General features: G+C 42.3%; 1 protein-coding gene and 1 long non-coding RNA gene across 12 annotated transcripts in view; one reads left to right on the top strand and one right to left on the bottom strand.

The window, feature by feature from the left end:
- SPATA5 (spermatogenesis associated 5) overlaps nt 1–26,462 on the bottom strand; it is a 310,210-nt gene that overhangs the window by 203,518 nt on the left and 80,230 nt on the right. For all 11 annotated transcript variants that reach the window (XR_005599628.1, XM_039541985.1, XM_039541984.1 and 8 more), the window contains exons 12-13: nt 15,908–15,961; nt 15,332–15,411 (exon numbers count right to left, since the gene is read on the bottom strand). Coding sequence is in view for 10 of the 11 variants with exons in the window: in XM_039541985.1 (XP_039397919.1) it covers nt 15,332–15,411; nt 15,908–15,961 (134 nt within the window). In the remaining variant the exon portion in view is untranslated. The remainder of the gene's footprint in view (nt 1–15,331; nt 15,412–15,907; nt 15,962–26,462) is intronic.
- Nucleotides 854–26,166, top strand: LOC120406848. Its single transcript, XR_005599630.1, has 3 exons — nt 854–962; nt 22,288–22,401; nt 25,994–26,166. It is a non-coding gene; the product is annotated as an uncharacterized LOC120406848 (long non-coding RNA).

The following is a 26,462-nucleotide window of genomic DNA, read 5'->3' as shown; positions in this document are numbered from 1 at the left end:
GCCAAGGGGATTGTTACGAAATATTAGAGAAGGGACTTTGTTTGTTAGTCAGCTTTTTTGTTGTGCTGCAGCAGTGTTAAAAATTTCCCAGTGAAATGAGTGCATTTCTAACATACCCAGAGATCACAGCCCTATCAATTTTAAAGGAGTGGAATGTGATAAAATACTACAGTTGTTTGCAGAAGGTTAGTACATACTCTTCATAGGAAATAGATCTTTAAAATACATTAGCGTCACTTTTGTAAAATAACCTAATCTTAATAACAACACACACACCCCCACCTGAAAAGATTTATACATGGGCTTAACATCTCACCCTTGGGTTTACTCAGAGACATACAATTAGGCATGAAAGTCTCTAACATCAGGGCCTAAATGAAAACTGCACATGAAAACGCTCTGAAACCAGAAGTCACTGGGAGAGGGGGCCAATTTTGGGGGTTTAAAAAATAGCAGGAATACGCGTTTATTTGGGGGGGGGGCGCATTGTATCCCTTCTGATATGAACATCTATGTTGCAAGTCTCAGCATGGAGACAATGTTTATCCAAGTATAAAAATTATGGACAGGGTGGAATTGGAAAGTAACTGAACAGCATCTAAATTAATCTCATTGATGGCAAAATCCCCAAATGTTTCCAAAGAGTGAAAAGAAAAGTTAAATTACAAACTACACACTATGTGTACATAAGGCTTAAGAATATACTCTCCCCACTCCCACAATACCGTACACCAGGCCTGCACAACATGTGGCAAGCGACGGGGTGGGGTTGCTGGGTTCACCCCCTGCGCGTGTGTGCGCGCGCATGCGCGCCTCACAGCCCCGTGCGCACTGCGCTCCAACCGCCCTAACGGCCAAAACCGCACGTGTCTCCGTCTCCCACTCCCCCCACCTGGCGTACAGCGGGTGCGTCACTTCTGGGGCCCGCTGAGGTGGGAAGCGCTGGGCATGAGGCAGAGCCAGTAAGTGCTGAGCAAGGGGAGGGGCGCCTGGCCTCGAGCCGCAGCTCGGGGGGGACTGGGCTGAGACCCCTTCCAACCCCCCCGTCAGTTGGGGGCAGGGCAGCTACTGTGCTGGTTGGTCCCAGGGCAGCCTCCGTAGTGATCGGGGGGTGTGTGTGTGAACTGTCTGTGGGCAGCCAGGAAATCCCCGGAGGAGGGTGGGTGGGTGTGTGTGTCACCTGCCCTGCCCTGACTGCTGCCCCCTTCCCTGGTCCAGGGACCTCCCCCGCCCACACCCCAGCTCCCTGCAGCCCCTGTGTTTGTGTGTTGGACAGTCACATCCAATACCTTCACACTGCCCTCCTTTCCCCTCCCCTTAGTTCATAGCCCCAGAAAATCCCTTCAAACTGTCCCCCTTTTCCCCTCCCCTTATTTCATGGGGGGGATGATTCTTAAAAAAAAATAATAATAATAATTAAAAAAATGGTTTGCTTTAATTGACAAATTCTTAATAAAGTATCTTTTCCCCCACCACACACCTTCCTTTTCGGCCCACAGCTGTTTCAGCGTGGTGGTGCTAGAGAAGGAGGGTTTGTTTCTGCAGGGCGGGTGGCACGGGAGGGTGTGGCGGGGGGGTTCCATGGGGCCAGGCAGTACTGAGGCAGGGGATGTGTTTCAGGGGGGAGGAGGCTGGACAATGCTAGGGGGGTGTTTCGGCGGGGCCGGGGGCGGTTGGCCCTCAGCTGTTTTCTTTGGAGTAATATGGCCCTCGCCGCTTTACAAGTTGTGCAGGCCTGCTGTACACTAATCCAACAGCATGAACTCCTACATCCATGCAGAGCCCCACTGAAGTATTTGGTACTTGACCAACAGCCCAAGATAGCAAATCCCAATGAAGAAATGTGGTCTTTTCTTATTATTTGGCATCAGATAGGAAATATGCTACAGGCAGAAGAAAAATATTGTATGGTAAAGACAGGTGGCTGAAAAAAATTAATAAAATATCTGAAAATAAAATGCCTGATACACAGACAACTGCCCTGAATTTGCATGTATTTACTCATTGAACTAGATAGTCATATTGCGCACCATATTTAGCCTGTATTCTACAGTAAATAAACGCTTTTGGCTTAACAGGATATCCTATAAAAATGCAGACAGGCATACATTTATAGCTAGAGATTTCTTCACCAGCTGCTCCAGAATTGCGTCATCACCGTGTGCTCCGAGGAGCTCCAATGCTGCTTAAACCGTTAATCTGAAGGGTGACATACAAGTATGCATTTTTCCATTTTCCCATGATTTCCCAGCAAGGGTTTCAAATTAATGCAGGCAATGCTCATTAAGGCTGCCTGGACTTCTGATACATGCGGCAGTCAGAAAAAGAATTATGATTAGCCCTCCAATCCTACTTACACATTGCCAAAACCAACGGCCAGTCAAGCAGACTGCCCCCCCCCCCACCAGACTTCCACACATTGATTTCATCATCACAGCTACACAGAAACGGTCCTCAAAAGGCACGTACTGGTACAGACTCATTTCCTGTCAACAAACTGATTGAGAATGAAGGCAGTCAAAATTAAGAGTTTGAGAGAGAGTGCACGCATGCCTTACCCTCACCACAAATTCCCAGAACTCTAAACTAAAAAAGGGGGTAAGAGAAATCTGGCAGCTTCATTACTGCCTGAGAATTTTAAATCATTTGTAATGTTGGGAAAATAAAATGACAGTTCTTTTTAAATATATGAAATAGGATTAATGTTTGTACAGTGCTCTGAAAAATGTAAAGCAGTAGCTAAGTATTAAGCATTACTATCAGTTTGCATGTCATTCTTTCTGTGTATGGATTAATTTTTTCGTCAAAAATTCTTTAACCCACTTTCTACACATTTACAATAATCTCTTACAGCATAGCACTTATTTTTTTAAATAATTTGGAGCCAGATACTGCCACCTTTACTCCCACTGAAGTGTAAATAACTCTGCTGGTAGCCCATTGGTTTCGGAGAGCATGAATATGCATGTCTTTACTCATAACATGAATTCCAAAGTATGCCAGGTGAAACTACACCTCTACCCCCCTATAACGCAGTCGTGGAGAGCCAAAAATCCCTACCGCATTATAGCTGAAACCCCGTTATATCAGGGTAGAGGCAGCAGGGCTCCGGCGGTGATTTAAAGAGCTCCGGGCTCCAGCCGCTGCGGGGAGCCCCAGGCCCTTTAAATCGCTGGTGGAGCCCCGCTGCCACAGCCACGGGATAGCGGTGGCAGGGCTCCAGTGGGATTTAAAGGGCCCGGGGCTCCCCACAGCAGCCGGAGCCCCGGACCTTTTAAAGCGCCGCTGGAGCCCCGCTGCTACCGCGCTATATGTGAACCTGTGTTATATCGGGTCGCGTTATAGCGGGGTAGAGGTGTATTTATATATTAATGGCACTATTTAGTGTAAGACAGACAGACTCTAGGCCTCAATAGTAGTGAAAAATCCATTTCCCATGTACATTCTGAAGTGAGAGATTCCTAGAATATAGATGTATTTTATATTGCATCAAGGTCTTAAAATTAACCACTGCTATCTGATTGACAACCAAAGCAGCACATATGCTGCTCAACATATGGGATTCTGTGACAGGGTGCACTGGCACTACTGGTACCATGACAAACAAGGGGTTAACCTCCGTTCACCTTCCTCCTCCCAGCTCCTGGAGTCTCATCCAATGCCCGTTTAAATTAGTGGGAGTCTGATTTCAATGGGTGTTGCATGTGGCCATCTTTGCACAGATGCCCAAAGAAAGAGCTGTAGGAGTGGCTGCTTGGGTGAAGGTGGGAAGGAAAGAAATGCATTTGGGATGGTAGGGCTCCATACCCAGCATCAGATAAGTGAAGTGAACTTCAAGCTGAGGAGTTTACTCTATGTGATAGGGTATGTGCAGGTGATGCCCAAAACCATGGTTTAAAATAAATTTAACATCCCTGTTATATTTATAAGCACTACCTTTGGGGAAAAAGAAGGTTGCTGACACCAACATTTCCCCACCACCACCACTGCCAAGACATTGCAGGCTGTACTTGTTTGGCACATCTAGCCCATTGTACAGCACCATGTACATATGGCATTATAACGTGTACGTGATATGCTTATTATTTATCTCCTTCTCAAATAAATAGACATTCACTTCCAAGGCTAAATAACTAGTTTTTAAAAAAAGGAAGCCATTTTTGAGATAATCATCTATTTATTTTTTCACTTCTTAAACTTAAAGCTGAACAGATTTTTTTAAATTTAAAAAGCAATATCCCTCCAAAATGAGATGTTAAAGATTCAGCTCATGAATGAAAATTTGTAAACAAGCATTCATAATGAAAACACAGACAGACCCTTAGTCCTAGAAGTGTTTGCAGGATTGATGTAAAAATGAGTAGTTTTGCAGAATACAGCATGTATCATTTTGACTCAAACTTATTGAAGCCCTGATCCTGAAATTGATCAGGTTCAGCAGTTTGCCTGCACAGAACTCTGTCGACTTCAATGGGGCTTGGTGCAGGAGCCCTGAACAAAGTCAAGTTGCAGAATCAGGACTGTAATGTAGTAGATAAGAAGGCGGAAGACAAGGATTGCTCAATGAAAGTAAATTCTAAGAAATCAAAAGAAAGCTTCACCAGTGTCTTTTGGATTAACTGCTTAAAAATCAACCCAAGAACCTACTTATTCCCTCAAAATCATGCTTTAAAGCACCTAAAGAAGATACCTGTAAGAATGATGAAGTTCCTGTGTCCTCTTATCTGGTTTAAATACAGTATCCTGAAGTTGCCACATAACTTGAAGGCCAAACTCTACTACATTTTTTTAAAAATCAGTAAGAGGACTATATCATGCTTAACTGATTTCAGCAACAGCGACTCTGCTGTTCGACTTTCCAGAAAAATGACTGAACAATGACTGCTTACTATTCTGCATACTAAGGGCCAATGCTGCTCCGACAGAAGACAGTGCTGCAACTGACTTCAAAGAAAACAGATTTAGGGTCACAGTAAATTATATGTGCAGTAGACTGATAATAGAAAGCATAACACCACTCACGTGACAAAAAAGTAAATCCGAAAAGAAAAAAAACAATGGTTAAGTAGTAGCAAAATAAATACCACCACCTAGCATTTATAAGAATTCCATACAAACATTAACAAATTAACCCTCATAATAAAACCCATGAGGTAGATACATATTTCTGTGCCCATTTTACAGGTGGTGGGAGAATTTAAGTGTCTGTGTCAGAAAGGAGATTAGAAGTCAGCAGTTCCTGGTCTTGGATCTGTGTTCAGACCCACAGATGACACCTCTCTGACAAATCAAATGAGGTTTAAGAGACTAATCTGAATTCACAAACCATGGGTCTAATCCTTCTCACTTTACTCACATGAACAGTCCTACTGAAGATAATGAGGTTTAAGAGACTAATCTGAATTCACAAACCATGGGCCTAATCCTTCTCGCTTTGTTCACATGAATAGTCCTACTGAAGATAATAGGGGTAAACTGAGCAGGGTTTGGCCAAATGAGTACGGAGCATCACAAAGTCAGCCTTTTGGAAGGAGAGGAGGGTGGCAACCCAATGGACACCCGGGATATTGCAGAACAGTGTAAGGGCACTCCAGGAGAACCCACTACTCTGACAAGATGTACCATGGAACTTAATGTTTATGCAGAGCAAGCAGGGCACTAAAGTCTCACAGTAAAACACGGAATTCAACTTATCTACCTGTGAAGTATCAACTGGTGAGCTGACCATGCCAGGTTTTGAACACTGACCATGATGGATTTCAAGGAGAATGTAATGCTTTGGTCACTCTCAGGTAGATCCACTGGGACTGCACTGCTGGGAAGCCAGGGAGAAGTTGGAGAGGGCTGCCATGGGCAAGGGTAGCATCTCAGCACAGATGACCCTGAACTCATGGAGATAACCAGGTTAGGGGACAGACCCCACAGCTTCACCATATGAACCCCTCCACCCAATAGCATGTTGAGGAGTAATCTCTACATGGGAATCATCACTGAGATTTCTATGGGAAAAGTTTCCCACGGTTTTTCATGGTGGAGGTGGGAGGGAGACAATGTGGCCCATTGTATGTACCATATAATATTAGACAAGACCTACATACAGGTCTAGTTGTTTTTTTTTGTTTGTTTGTTTGTTTGAACCAAAAAAGTTATAATAAAAATCGAAAGGTATGAGCTTTAAAAATCTTCCAGTAAAAGTAGTAATTTGAGATTCTGTCATTTCCAGGAACTGTAAAGGAAATAATTTAACATTGAAACAAATGTAAAACTCATTGACATAACAAAATAGATGGTATCAAAAAATTTATATCTGCTCAAGCAGATCAGGATTCTGAACTTCTCTATAAGTAAAGGGTTCCTGAAATACCAAAGCCCCCTGCCAGAACACTCCCACACAAAAATCACTCCACTCACATAGTCTGAAAGATTTTATTGAGTCTGACATTTCTGTCAGGGCTTTGTAGGGGTAAACTGTCAGCAAGAAGCACCTGCCAAGTCAGTCTTTTCAGTCCAACTGCCATGATCGTAATTAACTGTCACACTGTTTTATTTCCTTCCCTCACAAATTTTGATGAAATATGGCTTTGGCAGTTCCATGTTTTCCACAGGATTAAAAGAAAATTCTACTCCAATAGCATTAGCAGCTAATAATAAATAAATAATAATGGCAATATCTTCCCAGAGAACAGTAATTTTTCACAATGAAAATGAAGGTATTTGCCAAGAAAAATGGCTTTTAAAATGGATAAGACCCTTATTTTACAGTTGAGCCTTTTTTCTTAAACACTGATACGACTTCAAGAAACATCTCTAGATCTTGAGTAAAATGACTGGCCTTGCGCACATAGGTCATCACATTCATGCAAGCAACACAGTATGGTTATAACTGACACTTCTGTTTCCTGTAGCACCTTTCATTCAAGGATTTCAACATAATTTACATGTATCCATTCATTATCCCTTCAAGTAAACATTACTACCATTTTAAAAATGGGGAAACTGTGCTACAGAGATGTTAAGTGATCCCGACACACACACACAGCAGACCAGGTATCCCACAAAGCAGATGGACAGCAAAAACGTGTGTCATTATTACTGAAACACTGATTATCTTTTAGAAATATTGAGCCAAACTCATATCTGGCACATGCAGGCACAACTACACTCAAGTTTGTCAATTAGGCCAACAGTGAAGTCAGACCACTGTTTATATATTAATGTGATGGACTTTATAGAAAAGCCTATAAATGATAGTTTGTAAAGTTAATTGCAAGTTAAGCTATTTCAAATTTTGGCCAATCAAAAAATAGTGTATGGCAAGTGTCAAAATAAGAAATCTTCCTTCAATGCAGGGAATTGCTTTGGCTGTAGTGGTGATGACACAAAGCTACAAAGGAGGCTCATAACTCTAACCCTTCTCCTGCTCACCCACTGCACCCTATGTTTGGACACTACTTGCCATATGTTTTCCACTCAACTATACTCAGGCAGTACCCACTGTAATGCATCCTTGTCCTCCCCCCTCCCACAACTGCAGACCATTCAAAAGGAGAGAATCTGGGCAAGTCATGTAATCCATGACTTGGGTTAAATTTTTGGCTTCATGAACGTCTGTGTACATATGCATCTTCTCCATTTATGCCAACCTCTCATCAGTTACTTGGAGGAGTTAGACAGGAAAAGAGGAAGGAAACCATGCATTAGAGTCTGTTTGAAACGAGGTTGTAGAAGGATACAATCATGAAAAATAAAAAGGCCTTGCAAAAATGCATGTTACTCTTCAGAATTTAACTTACCAAGGAAAGGGAAGTCAGAGTTACACTCTCCCTAATTCAATGTTGTGTTTCAATTTCTGAGAGTTCTCCCAACTGCGCAGGCCCACACTGCTCAATGAGCTGGTACAGAATGGATCCTGTGAGCTGTTCTCCACTGACTCAGTTTGCTCTCATATTCGAGCAGGCAGAGCTCCCTCTCATTATGGGCTGCTAACCTTCCCTCCATCCATTCTCCTCCTAGTGAGAAATAGTGTAAGAGCCCTGCAATCACTCACTCTCTCCTGCACCCCCCACCCCAATGTGGGGAAGGGAAAGTGGAAAGAGCACCTGGCAGTCAGTCAGTCCTCCTGTTCCTGGACAGAAGCTGTCTTGCCTATGCTTGCTCTCAGAGACTGTGAACAATTTTGCCTCTTGTTTCCCTGGCCTGGAGAAGACGACCGTGCTCCCTACAGCCTTCCTATGCCCCAGAGAGATCTGGGAACCAGATTTCTCCCAGCACTCCTCTCTCTGCCTGGACCTTTCTCCCCACCTCAGCTCAACCACAAAAGATATTATAAGGACAATGAGTGAAGAAATAAGAGACATATACAGGATTGATTTTGCTGGGAGCAGAGCAGAGGGAAATATACAGCATGGATTTGGTGGGGGGAACGTGGTGGGGGAAGATACCAAATGCATTTTGCAGGGAGGGAGAAAACAGACTGGATTGGGGTGTGTTTGTATCTTGGCAGGGGGGCAGTTCACCAAGTGTGGTATGAGGAAAAGAGTGGATTGCAGTGGTGTGTGATTGGGAAGAAAGCTAGTGAAGTGAGGTGGTGCTTAGTGGAAATATATGCATGTGAAAGAGGAGTGGGTATGGGTCAAGATGATATGTTTGGGGAGAAGGAGAAAGTACATGAGAAGAGACAAAACATTCATTCTAAGGGGCTGAGGGCAGAAAAAGAAAAGGGAAGGACAGAGAACAGATCAGAAAGGGAAAGTAACGTGACAGCATGAGGAAGGAAAGGGAGATTAGGAACAGGGAGGAGGAGAATTGCCAGGGAATACAAGAAAGACTGAGGGAAAGGTAAGGGAAAGAACACCATGTACAGAAAAAAGTTTAATTCTAAAAGTTACATTAAAATATGAAACCCATTATGTCTCTGTGTACATAGCACTATATACACATGCACACTTACAGAAACTATCCTTTTTAAGAATTACTTTGGAGCTGTATACACAAAGGCAATAGCTGATTCCTGCAGAGCAAAGTTTTTGCCTTTGAAATGATCCCAACTACATCAAATAGTTAGAATTTCCTGCAGGAGGATACCCACAGACCTCCCTCCAACGGATCAACCCCAAACACATACACATTGAATTCATAATTATTTAGGTGATTGGCCAAAAGATATTACCCAGACCATTTATATCTCCTTGACTACTCATGACAGTAGTTGCATGTGTACTGAGGGGAGGCTATAAACCTTGTTCTCCCATCTGTGCTGCAAATGCCTAGGCACAACAGGAAGATGCTAACACTTAGAATTCTGTTATTCTGTCTGCACTGCAGCTGTCTTAAAAGAAGAAACCTGATGCATAGTACATTTTCCATTTCCTTTCATTCCGTTTCCTCAGCATTTCTCCTTCTGTGCATTCCTGAAAGTTAATCAAGTTGAAAACTGTAATCAATCATGTCTACCATGGAAGCAACTAAAGTTTAATCTGGAAGTACTACAGACTAGAATGTGAATAACGAGTCTGGATTTCACTTTTAGAGCCATGCATTATATCAATATTTAAATACAATGCCAATGTACTTCCAGCTGGATTATAAACTAAGCCTAAAATATTTAATTGGTTCTAAATACAATTAGGCCTCCTTTTTCTTCCAAAAGAAATACATTTATAAGAACTAAGGCCCTGAACCTGCAAGCACTAAAGCACATGCTTAACTTTCACATGCGAGTAGTCCCACTGAAGTCAGTTAAACTACTCATGGGCTAAATGATTATCGGGTCAGGGCCTAGGAGTCCAATCCACTCATGTCAAAAATACTCCTACTGCCTTCAAGAGAAAGGGGAGCTCAAATTACAGAATTAAAAATATGCAGTCTGCTAAAATTAGAAGTGAAATTTACAGATAGAGTATTTAAAACTATTTAAGACATGGCATATATGATAGAGTATTTATGCTAGACAAGAGCCTTTAGCAGTTAACTTTACTGAGTACACAGAGGTGTCAGACATTCATTAAAATTTAAACAGCATGTGGATAGTGCAGCTTGTAAATATTGCTATTCCAAAGTAAACTCTTGGCCTGTTTTCTGAAGTTGTTAAAAAAAAAAAAAAAAAACTTTAGCCCTTTACAAATCCTCATTAGGCCTGGAACCTTCCTTCTGCTAGAAATCTGGTTCAGAGGAGCCAACCTATTTCTCCAGCCACTCTTTCTAAATTGAAGCTAACAGCCAGAAATTCAAAGGCCCTGATTTTCCACAGCATCCGAATGCAGCTCAGATGTGCTGGAGAATGGCAGTGGCAGTGAATCAGTTGAGGTTCTCCCGATTCAGGGCTACCCAGTCCCAGGGTAAGCTAAAGCAAGAGAGGTCCTGCTGCAACTTACACTGCTGGCAGAACATCCCTTACAACAGCAGAGGTTCAAGTGTAGTTGAGCTCTGCTCTTCCACACCTCCTCTCCCCTCCACTACCAGGCTTCCTCCCATCCTTTTACGCCAGTAATGTGACATGGGGGCAGATGAGGGGGTCTGTGCCATCTCCAGCAACTGTGTGCTAGTGGACATTCACCCTACACAGGAAGACTTCTCTGCTGGGAACCTTTTACCTATTTTAGGGCACTTTGCCCTGCGCACATCCAGCTCACGCATTTTAAGGCCAGAAAGTAGCGTTTTGAGCTGACCTCTTGCATAATACAGGCCATAGATTTCACCCAGGGACTTCTGCAAGCCCAATCATTTTTGTTTGTGCTAAAGCATGTCTTTCAGAAAGACAGCCAATTTTGGTTTAAAGACAGAAGATTTACACAGCCCTGGTTATTAAACCAGAGATGCCACACACTGTAAACAGAAGATTCTATTCCTCCAGGAATTCCTTCAAACCTGGATGCCTAAATTTAGGATTCTAAACCCATATTTTGGCATTTCAATAGTGCGTGGTTTTATAGATGCTGAGCAACCCAAGCTCCCATTGAAATATATAGGTTTGAAAACTGTGGCTTATAAATTTATAGATTTATCTTCCCACCATGGTTTAGTCATTTTAATGTAGTTTATGCACAGAGGAGAGGGGGAAAAAAACATGTCCCCCCAAATATCATTGCTATATTACTCCTTGGATGGGCTGCTATTTAGGAAGTACCGAGGTCTCCTTCTCCTCATCACCCCGCCCCTGCCCAAATAAAACTGCTAGCCTAATAACTATCTTAGACTTTGATTTTATAATGCACAGCATTGATTTATTTTTTTTTAAGGAATTCAACAGTGTCTTTCACTCCAGCCTACAATGCTTTATGTCTTATGTTACAAGATTTTGCACCTAAGGGGGGAAAGTTTTCTTGCTTCAGAAAAGCAAGAAAAGGTACAAAATAAGTCTATTGCCCAAAAATCCTAAAATTTTACACACACGAACAATAATCCATTTCCAAAGAACATAGATTTCTTAAATTCAGCAAACAGAGTGTCTGTGCTGCATTTACACAGAGCCATGTTCATTCATCACTTTCAAGTCTGATTACCAAGCCATTTCCTGTTGGCAATCTCTAATGGCCAGAAGAATTAGGTTTTACATAGTCCGGATACCAAGGAATAACAAGGACCCATAATTCTCTGCAGCTACGCACTTTGTTAAGAGTTTTAAGCTTTGAAAGGGGAAAGGATTAATGGAACCAAACATTCCTTGCTCACTGTTGTATCTGGACCAGTAATGTGTTCCTGACCTTAACGTCGCAGTCTTTTCTGCAAACAGTCATAACACCATTTTACAGAAGTTAGAGAAAAACATAACTAGCTAATGGAACTTAGAGTTAGTCAGAACCATGGAATGATGGAAAACATCTATTATATCATCTAGTCCTTCTCTCTGCCAGCGCCCTTGTTGTACATAAATTTGTGGTTTCTCCAGTTTTGTTTAAAATGTGCCAAGAAATAACCTGCCACTACTTTCCCATGTGACTGTTCTACAGCATACAAGATCTCACTGTCAAAAAATGTTTTTCAGCAGAAGTTTTCCCTTTCTTAATTTAATTTAATTATTCTACTCATAACCCTTATAATGTCCTCAGTAATTCCTCCCTAGCCTTGTTGTTTACACCCTTCATGTATTTATAGATTTATCTCCTCCCCTTCATATGTGCCTATGGATATATATTCAAAACTCAATCTCAATCCTTCCAGTGCCTATTTTTTTTTGTTTTTCTCTCTACTTCCTATGCATTTGGTTCATTAGTATATTTTGTAAAGGTAATGCAGTCTTAATAAGGAGCATTCTACAGCACTCTGCTGTAATATTAAACAATTATCAAGAACCACAGTAGGGAGAGAATGCTAGATTGTGTATTAAATTATAGGATTCTGGAATAGCAATGTGCAAATCAGTGAGATGCAGTAACACTGCAGTACTATGTATCTTAATTTGGGCAATCATATTATGCGAGGCATTGTCTAATAGTCTCAACAAAGGGATAGAAGGCAGGAACTTCTAAATTCTAATCCCGATTCTAACAGTGCTTCTTGCTTTTTGGCCTTAGTCACGTCAGTCGTTCTGCCTGAATTTTCTCAAGTATAAATTGGGGAGAACACTAATTAGTTGTATTGTGAGGATTACTTGGAAAAAACTTAAGTACTATTCCATTTGTGGATACTACACCTCTACCCCGATATAACGCAACCCGATATAACACAAATTCGGATATAATGCAGTAAACCAGTGCTCCGGTGGATCAAAGCAAGTCCAATATAATGCGGTTTCACCTATAACGCGGTAAGATTTTTTGGCTCCCGAGGACAGCATTATATCAAGGTAGGGGTCTATTTTTAACTGTTCAAAAAACTACCTTAACAGTTTATGATTTCCTATGTCTGTTTATGGAGATATACTTCTGCCACAGAGATGTCTCCCAGCACCAGAAGAGGTTACCTGCCTCCAAGCTCCTTGGATCTGGCTCATTTTCTGTTCAAATGGAGTCAACAAATAAGACAATTTGTAAACAGAATTTAAAAAGAGGAAAAAAATCCTTACAAAAATTGTATCATAGTACTTTGTACTGCCAAGATAGAGAAAAACAATTCAACTCACTGAGAGAAGAGGGGGACAACATAAACAGGTGTTTCCTTCAGTATGGTTAGTAATAGTACAGGAAATGGATCTCCAGAGGCTGCAAATTGTTAGCATCTCTAATGCATTTGCAAATTCCTACTGTGCAAAATCAGCCTGTGAAAACAGGCTATTTCTAATAAGTGCCTTGTCTGGTTTCCTACATTGTTTAATTTCAGATGAATTTTATGAGAACTCGGCTACATATTTTACCTCCCATCTGCTTCAGATTTGACAATGAAATATTTGTGTGTCCCACCCTGTTCTTTTTAAAGCTCCAAAAACAGATGTCTCCAATATAACATGACTACAGCAGGTCATAACACGTATTTCAGCAAGCTGTCCCAGGGCGATTTTTTCCCCTGCAGGTAAGAGAAGTTGGGTTATTTACCCCCTAAAAGAATCCAGAAAACCTCAGAGCCTCAGGGCGTAGACTGAAAAGGCTGGTTAAAAAAATTACTGTGCTTTATTCTTCAAAAAAAATGGTTCTTCTTGCTGAAGTAGAGTTTCTAAATATTAAATACATTAACAATTCTATAATGGGTAGTTTTGTTATTTTGTCTTTCTTCCAAGACACATTTTTGCTACATCTATTGTGATAAGCAGGTTGGTGATTCTAATGATTTACTAGGATACTGTTAACATTTCTAGAAAGTTTACAAATTTTCTAGTTGCAGAAATGATATATTGAGAGGGAGATTGATGAGGAAGCCTTGTACCATGTGCCAACTTTTGAAATTTCAGGAGAAAATAAGGATTTATTTGTAAATGATTTTAGACTATAGCTGTATTCAACACAAGTTACCACCACACACTAAACAATGTATTGAAACTGATGAAGAGTCCCACTGACATCTTTTATCCTTGTCTTCCCATTTTGCTGGTATCCTCTACAGAAACTGGTATGGATACAGAGCCTGCTACTTCTCTCACCAAAGTCAAACTCTTAGGTTATGTCTACCTAGAGAGCCTATGCCAGTATAGCTATGCTGGCAGAGTCCCTTGAGTAGATTACAGCTTATGCCAACAGAAAGGAGTTTTTCTGCAGGTGTAGGAACACCACCTCCCTGAACAATGTTACCTATGCTGACAGAAACCCTCTTCTGTCAGCATGGCTGCATCTACTCTGGGGGCTTTGTCGATACTAATGTCACTAGGGATGGGTGTTTCTTCCCCGACCAACATTGCTGTGCTGGTTTAAGTTTTAAGTGTAAACTAGGCCTTATTGGCAACACTTGGGGCTAGAATGGCCATAAAAAAAAAGTATCTCCCAGTAAATTGATTGGATTTCTATGAATGAGGAGAAGGTAACATGCAACAAGTACCACACAGGCTACTAATGAGAATAAATTGTTTTAAAAAATTTAAACCATAGCAAGTCTAATTGCACAAGCTTAAGTTATAAGAGGAAGTTACATCCGAAGAAGTGGGTATTCACCCACGAAAGCTCATGCTGCAAAACGTCTGTTAGTCTATAAGGTGCCACAGGATTCTTTGCTGCTTTTACAGAACCAGACTAACACGGCTACCCCTCTGATACAAGAGGAAGTAGGTACATTTAAAAAAAGTATACCATTTCTACTGAAATAAGGAAGTAAATTACACCAACTGAAAACTTCTACCCTTCTTTACCAGGACAAACTTCTGAACTCTCTTTGGTTTAGTGAAAGATGTTATGAAAATATTGTTAGCATTATTGCTCAGCTATACAGGATTTTTTCACTTTACAGATTAAGGACATATTAAGGATGCTTCGAAATCATTCCATCAAGGCCCCAATTCAACAAAGCACTTCAACTGGACTTCAATGGAATTACTCCTCTGCTTACATTCAGACATATGTTCAAGTGTTTTGCTGGACTGAGGCCTTATTTGTCTCAGGGCTATTGCATTACAACAGTATAAAATTAATTAATGGAACCCAGAGATTAGCAATGGACAAGACCTGTTACTAAACAGCAGGTAGTCCAGATCCCTGCCATTGAAGGAAACTGAAGGATATGGAGTTGGTCTGTAGAACCTTTATTACTGGTAATGATGGGAGAAAGGAAGAAACCACCACCTTGCCTTCAGATGCCAAGTTGAGTATGTTGGACTGGCAGTGATGAAAGAACTCGTTTTACTTGAAAAGGGTACACATACATATGATATGGAATTATAGAAAGACAAACCTGGGATCTCAACAAATCCATTTCTAAAGTCACTTATCAGAACAGAAATGAAGTTGAATATTTTTGTAAAAGTATTCCTTACCTCCCTCTTTCAACTGCCAAGGCATCTATTTCATCAAAGAAAAGAATGGAAGGTGACACAGCTCTGGCTTTCCTGAAGATCTACAGAAACAACAATAAAATAGTTTACTGGGGTGTGGGGGAATTGCTGGACAAAACTCATGCATTCAGACACCCTGTTCTAACTCCAAAAGCTAACAGGCCAAGAATAACATCTTGTGGCCGTTTTTTAAAAGTGGACTTACTTTGGAGCTAAGTTACATCATACAATACAATAGCAACTTTCACTGTAAGCCTGATTTTGACACACCCCACTAACTTTCTAAAAACAAAAAGCAAATAAAAACACAAAGAAAGCAAACAAAAAACCCCAAATCAAAAAAGTTTCATTTCTCCTCAAAATCTCTGGTCAAAGAGAGCGTGGGTTTTTTTGTTTGGTTAGGGTGGGGTTTTTTGTTTTTTTTGTTTTTGTTTTTGTTTTTTGGAAAAGCTTAAGGTTAACCAGACAATGTATTATTAACATAGAAGAGATTGAAAAATGAGCACAGATCCAGCACAACACACAATGGGCCCTGACTTGCAACTCGCATCTTCTTACCTCTCTCACTGCTCGTTCAGATTCACCAACATATTTATTCATCAATTCAGGTCCCTGCACAAAGAGAAGAAAACAGTTTTTTAAAATTATCATTCTAACTTCATTTACTGATATGTCATTATCAATATCTTCTTACACAGCATTTTGTGCATAAAACACTAAATCACTACTTGCAAAAGTTTTATTCCTTTGTAGAGTCGCCTCTGAACACTAAGTTTCCCTTCATTAGTCCCATTACTGTGTACACAGATGACTGTGTTTGTAGGTCAGGTTATAGTGACATTTATTCTTATTTAGAAGCTGAGTGAAGATTTTGGCTTAGCATCATAATTCCTACATTTCATTTTTATGAGGAATAGAAGCATTTTTTAAAAAGCACTTGCGCATGTGTTAACTAACTGTCTCTATTTAACAAAACTCCTAAGCATGGGACTAACTTTAAATACATGCTTAAGTGGTTTGCTGAACCAGAGCAGGAAGAGGAAATTGCCACCTACTGCCCCACTAACACACCTGAAATATAACCAGGAGATACTATATCATATATTATGGTGAGAAAGTAGTTCAGAATCCAAGCCTATTCATTCTTTTACCTCTCTGCTAAAACTGCCAAATGTGCTAGTGCTTTTTGTAATGTGGAGTCTTGGCCCCAAGGGATTGAACTGAGACCACAAAGTCAATGTTTGTATTTTAAACAAATACTTACAATTATGAAAACAAACCAACAAGGAAGAACTCTCAATGCCATCTGTGTCTTGCTATTTACTGTAAGCCAGATTGTTAAAGATAACACTTCTTAATGGGACTAAGCATTTCATGGAATTGGTAATAAGTCATTGATTTAAATCTGGTCTACGTCAACAATGACTTACAGTCATGACCATCTGATGGCTGCTTGCTGTCCTGTGTGAAATAAGATGATGGCTGCAGTCCAGTTTCTAATGAACAGGTGTTCTCATCACAATTCCGCCAGTACAAATAGCATTCTTCCCAACTCTCCACAGAAAAGCCAATGGGTGTGGAAACTGAACTACCTTCTCATGCCCAGATGTTATGAGTGCCTTCAGGTTACGCTTGAGGCACAGTGGCAGGGCAATATGGAACAGCTTGCTTTAAACAATAGTCTTTCTAGCATTAATTTGTACTGAAAGACATGTTTTTATATATTTGCAGTAATGGTGCAGCTGTTACATTCTTTCTCTGAGTGGAACAGTCTGGAATTAGTACATACATCAATATAAGATGGGTTTACTACTATAAAATAGAACATGTGACGCTCTTCCAATCTTCTCCACTCTCACTTCCAGGCTTGTGATAGCATCTACTGAACTGAACATACATTGTAGTTGGTTCCATTCTAAAAGATCAGTGGGAATTACTGCATGCGTATGGAGAGAGGTACAGACTGCCTTAAAACAGAAGCAATATACTGTTTATGTGACAAATTAAAAAAAATAAAAACAAACAGTTTCTGGTAGTGCAATTTCTGAAAATAGTTCATGACACAAAGTAGAAGGTGAGATGAATGCATACTTAGGCTTAATGTGTCATACAGAGAGGTCTAACTATGTTAACACAAAATCTTGGTGGGAGAGTAGCATGTGCCATGCCAGCAGGGAATAGAAATAATGCTTCCCCAATTCAATTCCCTTTAAATGATTGCTGTGATAGGCACAAGTCAAAATGTCACCTGAATGTTTTGCAGGATTTCAACCATTTCGAAAATTATATTTTCATGAAGGTATTCAGCAGTCTCAAAATTTCCCAGTCACATAGCCGATGAAGAGCTCAGGATTCCTCTATCCCAGAGAAGAAAAACACAGAACAAAAACGAGCCTTCCCCTATTCATTATAAATGCCAAGAAAAAGAAGCATGCTAGGATGGGTAAGAATGGTGTCCCTAGCCTCTGTTCGGCAGAGGATGGAGATGGATGGCAGGAGAGAGATCACTTGATCATTGCCTGTTAGGTTCACTCCCTCTGGGGCACCTGGCATTGGCCACTGTCGGTAGACAGATACTGGGCTAGATGGACCTTTGGTCTGACCCGGTATGGCCATTCTTATGTTCTTATGCAGCAGTCTGTGCGGAACAGGCTTGTAGCTCAAGGAGACAGTATCTAGCTGCTCTGGGCCTCAGCTATCCATCATGATCATTTGCAGATGAGGATTCTGATAATGTGGGTCCAAGAAGTCCTTAAATAACTAGAAAGGCAGTTTTCTCTTTCTGGCCTGCTTTTTTGTTTAAACCAAGCCGATACACTGAAAAACCTAATCAGATTCTATCCAGAACTAGAGATTTCTTTTCCATAATTTTTTCCTTGGAGCGGTGAACGCAGTCCATCAAACATTCACAGAAATAATCTTCATTCACATCAGCAGTCTCATTGAAGCCAAGAGGGCTACTGACATCAGAGGGATTACTGGATTATATTATAGTATGCATCAAAATTACAGACAATATCAAATTGTCAGAGTATTCCTTTTCATGTCTCTGACTGGGAAAAAAGGCAATTAAAAACAAAAATTGCTACCTCTGAACTGTGCTGTACAATAGCATTTCATGTGCTTGAAGATTATGTTTAAGTATTAAAAAAAAAAATCAAGACAAACGCAAAGCAATACATTTCTTCCACAGAGGAAGAAATTTCTTGAATTAGTGTTTTTTTAGTATACTTTAATATTCAACTTTTCCCCCCATTTTTCTATTTATCAAACAATAACACAAATTGACAGAGAAAAATCAAAGGAGGGAACTCTCTTTGCATTAACAGTCTATGCATCCTTTATGGAGTATTTACATGCAAGCTGATCAAAAAGCTTGTGTAACTCATCTTTTAACAATGGCACCAAAATTACAATTCATGAGCAGTGTTTTTCTTACAAGTAACATGGAACTCTACTATTATACATAGTGATGGGGAGTCCAGAATAGCAATAAGAACACACAAAAAAGGAGACTTGCTGGCATAAACTTAATCTTATCCACACGCCAAAGTCACACTCCGAAATCCATACCACAAAGACCGGAAGTTAAAGAAGCTGGGCATACAAATTGGACTTGGGTTAGCTCTGACATGCAAGCTGGCACTTTGCCCCTCACCCTTTGTAAATGCAAGTGAAGGAGTATTGAGTCTTTCCTCAGCTAAGATTGTTAACACCTCATTGTTGGAGAGAGTCAGTTTCCCTCCAAAAAATAATCATTAGACCATTAGCAACAAAGCCACCTGTTGATAGTTTTCACCCTTTTCTTGAAAGATGGTTAAGAAGACTATATTGCAACAACTCTGCTGTCACTTAAGGCTCTTACGTGTCTTCTATTCATTTCAGCTTTGCTTTAGACCTGGCTGACACAGATTGCAAAAAAACTCATTGATTCATGGTCTCCTGACCACTGACCTATGTCAGGCAGTGTCCATGACATTTCTTTTAAATTGGCCAGCAGCCTTTGACCACTGACCACAAGGTTTTGTTAACAACTGTTAGAGTTTACTGACTTACTCTATAAATAGTTATGTTCTGTTCTATGAAGGATAATCTTCCACATCATGGTAGGTGGAGAAACAGAACATACTCCTTCTGACCAGTTTCCTGAGGAATTTCAACATAAGCAAAGGATTTGGAGAAAGCAGTTTTCAGGGAATGAGAAGGAGTGGTATCAAAGCCATTCCAATGAGCAAAACATTTTGAGGTTGCTATCCATCCTCAAAGCATCAATCCAGCCAGTTCCAGGACACTGTTCACTGCTCAAATATCCATGAAGTGGTGTTTATTCAGCCTCAGGATAGACAACAGTTTCCATGTAGGCTTTGTTTGATTAATATTCTGTTCTCACCAACACAAAACCCTCCAATCATTTTCATTAAAAAAAAGAAACATTCTTGCATTTGAAATATGATCAGGATTAGATTTTGGGAGATTAATGTCACAAAAGAGAAAACCGCTTCATGCATGTTAAAACAGGAGATAAGCTTGTATCGCAGTTATGATGTGGGTGCTTTAAGAAGTTTTTAAAAGCAAGAACATCATCTCGAATAGGGAATCCTTGAAACAAAGACAAGTAGTATTTTTTTTTTTTAAATCAGTATTTTATGGTCTGTTTGAGGATTTTACCTCCTAAAGGTGTTGGGTTAATTACCTTGACATTAATATGAAATTTACTAGTAATAAATGTCTCCTTAACACATCTAACTTTATTATTTTGATAGTCAGGAAACCTTGCAGAGCCAGATGGACACTGTTCCAAATTCTCCCACATACAATTCTGTCCATCTTGACCTAAAAACACAGTTCTATCTTTATATTGTAGTTCTGGGAACAATCACACGAAGTGCCACACTGAACAGTGTTCAACAACTATGGAGTGTGGTTCATATAATGAGTACCACAATGGAACCACTGAGCTCATTTACACTAGATCCCCATGCAGGAACCTAATTGAGGTCCCTAGAATAGTATTTCTGAAATTGTGAGGCTTGGACTTCCTGGGGAAGGTTTCACTTCTTCAGGGGAAAAAGATAGTATTCAAGCAGAATAAAAACCAAAAATAACTTCTCACCTTTTTAGGTTCTTCCAAAACCAGAACTTGGTGTTGAATAACCAATACTGAAAACTAAATATTCAATACATGGTAGCTTATTTGCAGTTCAAAGTAGAAATGGCCCAGCAAGTATGAAAATATAGGCACGCTTACTTGTCTACATAGGAGGAGGTGAAAGAGGGAGGAGGGTTTGCCATAATGGCTCCCAGGTCACCAACCCCGCCTCACTGAGGTAATGGCAACAAGGAAAGCCATTCAGAGAGAGGAGAGAGAAGGGGCAGGACGCCAGTGGTTCAAAGGAAGAGTTCATTAAAGAGGTAAGGACTAGGTTGAGGTCCCATTGGGAAGTGACAGGCTGAATGGGCGGATATTTACAGAAAAGGCCCTTCCAGAATTGGGTGGGTAAAAGTCAAATGTCCTGCCACCGGAGAATGGAGAGCACTAATGGTATTTGTATGCATTCTGATAGAGCTGAGAGTGAGTCCCGAGGTTTTCAGATAGAGGAAATAGTCTAAGAGCATGAGGATGCCCACAGCTTCAAGGGCAAGACTTCGCTGTTAGGCCCAGGAGGTGAAACATGCCAATTTGGCCTGATAGAATCGCCTCATGGAGTCCTTTAAGCTACCAGAGAGAACGTCTTGCACTGCCAACGAGCATTCTCGTGCTAATACAAGTGTCCATCAAAAAATCATGCCATCAGGTATAGTGTCCATGGATGTGGGTGCCTGAGTCTTCTGTTTTGTTGTGTCAGCATTTCGGGAAATGTCTGGAGCGGAAGTGGAGATTGTTTCGACATGCAGAGAAAAAGAGGGAACCAGAATTGGCAAGGCCAGAATAGAGCAATCACAATGGCTGTTGTGCTCTTCCGCTGGAGTTTGTAGGGGACTTGCAGTGGGGGTGGAGAAAGGGAGCCATAGTTCGCCCAGTCTGACCAATCGACAACCAGAGCATCACCCAATAACTGGGCACCAAGTCCTCCCCTGTGGCAATATTGGGTGCTCTTGGTGATGCAAAGAGATCTCTGATTGGTGTACCCCAGTGACCAAAGATGTCCGCAATTATCGTGATGTGCAATTCCCATTCATGGTCGGTTGCAAAGTTCCTGCTGAGAGAATCTGTGATCATATTGTGGGTACCAGGCAAGTAGGCTGCTGACAAAAGGATATGATGTGTAATGCACCATTCCCAGAGGTTAATTGCCTCCATACACAGTGTGGGGACCACGTGCCCCTTTGTTTATGGAGTATAGTGTGGTGGTGTTATTGGACATGAGGGGGACGTGGCAATAGTGGATATCTGGTAAGAACATATGGCATGCCTAGCATACTGCCAGAACTTTCAGTATGTTTATGTTCATCCTGGCCTCTTGCGTGGTCCAGGTGCCTTGTGGACTCCAAAGTGAGCACCCCAGTCTGAGAGTGATGCGTCTATTATGACTGTCACAGTCGGCAAGGATGGGAGGAAGGGCATCCTAGAGCAGACGTGTAGCGGGTTTGCCCACCACCAAAGAGAAGAGATGACCTGCAGAACATTAAGCATGGTGTCCGTGGGTTGGTACACTGGAGAATAGACCCTTTGCAGCCATAGCTGTAGACAGTGAAGGTGCAGGCAGGTGAAAGGCATGACGCATGTGCATGCCGCCATGTGCCCTAGGATGGAGAGGCAGGGTCCTGGCCCAGACCAAAAGGTTGGAGGTTATCAGAACTATTTGGTGCAGTAGGCTCTGTAATCTGTTGTGTGGCAGAGAAGCTCATGCAGAGGTTGCGACGATCGAAGTTCCTATGAATTCCAGGGACTGAGTAGGATGCAAAGTTGATTTTTTGATGTTGATGCTCACTCCTAGGGAGGAGAGGAGTAGAAGAAGCTGGGACATCGACACTTGAGCTCCCTCTTTGACCCATGCTGCCAGCAGCCACTTATCCAGGTATGGGAAGACAAGGATTCCCCGATGTTGAAGGTGAGCCGCTACCACAGAGAAAACCTTTGTAAAAAGTCATGGGGAGGAGGTAAGTCCGAATGGGAGAACCCTGTACTGGAAATGTCAATGCCCCACTTTGAAACCCAGGAACTTTCTGTGTGTCGGATGTATGTGCATATGGAAGTAGACATCTTGCATGTTGAGAGCCATTAACCATATGCCTTTTTCTAATGCGGGAATGATGGCCACAAGTGTGACCACACAGAATTCTGGCTTGTGAATCGCACAGTTGAGGTGTCAGAGACCCATGTCTCCTTTCCCCTTTTTTCTTGGGTACCAGGAAATAGTTGGAATAGAACCCTGTGCCTTGAAAGGCTGCAAGGACTGGCTCCACTGCTCCTGTATGGAGGAGAGACTCCATCTCTAGGGTAAGAATATTGTCATGAGAGGGATATCTGAAGGGGTTCAGGGCAGGAGATATGGAGCAGGCATTGTCAAACTCTCTGGCGCAGATGCTTCAAACCATGACCAAGACTCACTTGTCCATTGTTATAGATCTCCAAGCTGGTAGAAAGAGTTTGAGATTACCCCCCAAGAAAGGTGGAGGGTAGGAGCGCTGGTGTACAGAGTGATTGACAGCTCTCTAGGTGCATTAAGAAATAGTGCTTTCATGATGACTGAGTGTGTTGTGCAGAGGTCTGTGTTGCCAGAACAGGCAGGCAGCTCTTTGTACCTTAGGGCACTTCTGAGGAGGTTCATAGGTCTGCTTGTGGTAGAAGTGTGGAGTTTTACAGCATTGGGCTGGAGGTGGGCAATAACATTTTCTCTTTGGTGCTGGTATACATATGCCCAAGGATCATAAGATGGCTCTAGAGTCTTTTAGTGAGTGTAAGGAATCATCAGTTTTCTGGTTGAAGAGGTGTGATTTGTCAAAGGGATTGTGTTCTGCACCTCTCTAGGGAAACCTGAGGAGTGTAACCAGGATTCCCTCCTCATGACAATTCCAATCACCAATACACACACGGATGAGTCTGCTGACTCAACTGCTGCCTGAAGTATGGACCTGGCAACCCACTGGCCTTCCTGTAAAATTGCTTGGAATCGACTACAATCCTGCTGAGGTAGCTTATCTGCAAATTCTTCCAGCAGGCCATAGTTTATAAAAATCATACTTGGCCATCAGTGCCAAGCAGTTAGAGATTTGGAACTGTAGTTTAGCTGTGGAGATCTTTCGACTTATGAGGTCCAGTCTCTTACTCTCCTGTCTGCTGGGATGGAGCATGGGTGGCATTGTTTGGTCTGCTCCAAGGAAGCTTGTATTTCCAAGGAGTTAGGTGAAGGATGTGAAAATAAAAATTCTGACCGTTTTGGGGGGACGTAGTACCTTTTCTCAGCCCCTTTCAGGGTCAGTGCACATATGGCGGGGGTATGCCAAACAATGCGTCCCAGTTGAAGAACGGCACTGTTGATTGATAAGGCCACCTTTGCTGCTGCTAATGCATGCAGAATGTCTAGTAACTGGTGCTGACTGTTTTGTACCTCTTTCAGTGGGATCTCAAGAGCACTGGCTATTCTCCATAGGAGTTATTGATAACGCTACATTTTAGTCATGGGTATTTTTTAGTAAAAAAAGTCATGGACAGGTCACAGGCCATAAACAAAAATTCACCTGTCCTTGACTTTTACTAAAAATACCCACCATGACTAAAACTTGGGCAGGGGGCCGCCACGGGTGCTGGGGGAGGTGGCCTGGGACCCACGTTAGGGATGGGGGGTTGGCAGGGGCTTCCTACCCGGCTCCCTGCAGCTCCTAGGCGGCACAGGGGCCAGGGCAGGAGCTCCGCTGCTCCCGCCACAAGTACCGGCTGCTGCAGCTCCCATTGGCCAGGAACTGCAGCCAATGGGAGCTGCAGGCACAGGCAGCGCGAAGGACCCCCTCACCCCCACAACCCCTCCACTGTCTATGAGCTGTAGGGGGGCCATGCCAGTGGGAGCCAGAGAGCCTCACACCCCAAGGTAAGTGCCTCCCCAACCCCCTGCCCCTAGCCCTGAGCCCCCTTCCACACATCCAAACTGCTGCTGCTGGCCCAAGGGCTGCCTGGCTCAGGCAGCCCAAGAGACAGCACCAGCTGCTGCAGAAGTCACAGAAAGTCAGAGAATCAGTGACTTCCATGACCTCCTAGACAGACTTACAGCCTTAGTTATTGAAACTGATGATAGCCATTTGAAAATGGGGTTAGATGATGTGCCGATCAGCCTGGCTCTGGAGATGACAAAAGGAATCTCTCCAGATCCGCCAGTACCATCAGAGCCAGGCTGATCGGCACATCATCTAACCCCATTTTCAAATGGCTATCTGATGGAGGGTGGAGCGGTGAAGCAGGAGAGTTCTCCAGAGCCAAATGAGACTATTCCAAAAGGCGAATATTGTGTCCATGAGCTCCAAAATGGCCGACCCGGTTGATCCTGCTGCTATTGGACTTGTGCCCAAGGAGCCAGATATCAGCTTCTTGGGTAAGGCAAGAGAGGAAAATGCCACAGAGTCATCGGAACTCTCTGGTAGACTGTTTCCAGAACAGAAGCGGTGGACTGTGCCGAATGTCCAGGTCCTCAGATTCAAAGGAGTTGGAGTCTTGTGAGAATGGCAATGCTGACAAAGCCATCAGAACGGGATGCATTAGAAAGATATGGCCAGCAGAAGGTGGATGTAATGCGGGAGATGGAGCCCTCTACAGAGGTGAGTGCACCAGAACACAGAGACCTCGCTCCTTCCCAGGCAAACAGTTCATGAGGGCTGGGAGCATTTCCGAGTCTCCCTAAAGTCAATGGTATCCAGTCTATTAATGGGACTGGAACTGGTAAAGGCACCTGTCTCAGGACTAACAATTCACAGGATGCCAGTGGAGCTGAAGCAGGAGGAGTACACGGATCCAGCACTGGGATCAGCGGATCCGTTGGCGGTGCAGCCTCTTATCACTCTTGTATGACTTGGCGTGCGTAGCTACTCCACGGCCAGAACTTGTGGACAATGTCGCATCCTTCTTGGATTTAGAGGAAGACTTACTGCCATGCTTACGAGCATGGCTTCCGTGATTCATGGCTTGTCCCCGACATGGGGTCTGTAGGATTGGTACCAGCACATCCAGACAGAGGCTCCCAGTAGGGCAAGCGTTCTTAGATTGCTCAGGCCAATGTACGAGGCAAGGGGAGGGGAGGGTTCCCCAGTCAAGATCCAACTTCAGCCCCTTGGCTACCTCCATGAGGTGCTTCTTGAGGCAGAGAGCTCAGCCTTTGCATGTACAGGCAGGGAAAGAAAGACACATGCTGCATCTGGAGGCAATGTGGGCTTCTCCCAAAGAGTACAAGCAGCACTGGTGTTCATGGCTGATGGAAAATAAGCGAGAGCAGAAAGAACAGACTTTGAATTCCAGAGTCTTCAGAATAATCCAATACCCAGACCCGGGAGCTGGGGGGCAGGAGAGGGGGAGGATTGTTTGGCGGGAAAAACAGCCAAAGTGGCATCCCAAATCTTTAATTTTAAAAATTGCTAGAAATTACAAAGAACAACAAAAAATAATAAAATCCTAACTATGAGCAAAAGCATGAACAGGTTTTGTATTTTCATTTTTAGAAAACACAGCACTAAAAATGAGAGGTCAGCAGAAGCGCCATCTTGGACCATGTGGCAGTGAGAAGAAACTGGAGATGCTGTCAGTCTTCCCCGCTCTTTACTGCCTCAGGTGAAACCACGAGGCAATATAAGAGCACATGTGCAGACTACCGAGAAATACAACTTTGAAAAGGTCCGGCTCCGAGTGCATGGCACATAATCCTCAGTGGAATACAATAGGAACCATCACTCAAAATAAAATTAATACTTCATTTCAAATCTCTCCTCTCTGCAATACAAGTCACTTAGGCCTGGTCTACACAGACTTTGCACCAGTATAACTATTTTAGTAAGGGGTGTGATTTTTTTTTATCCAACACCCCTTGGATAAAAGTGTTGGATAAACTAGTGCAACTTCTAGTGTGGATACAGTTATACCAGTATACATGTGTCTTATAACAGTACAATTTATTCCCCATCCTGTTCAGGA

Source organism: Mauremys reevesii, linkage group 5, assembly GCF_016161935.1.
Source record: "Mauremys reevesii isolate NIE-2019 linkage group 5, ASM1616193v1, whole genome shotgun sequence".
Classification (NCBI taxonomy): domain Eukaryota; kingdom Metazoa; phylum Chordata; order Testudines; family Geoemydidae; genus Mauremys; species Mauremys reevesii.
Note: the sequence above shows the minus strand (reverse complement) of the source record. Positions and strands in the feature narration are given on the sequence as shown.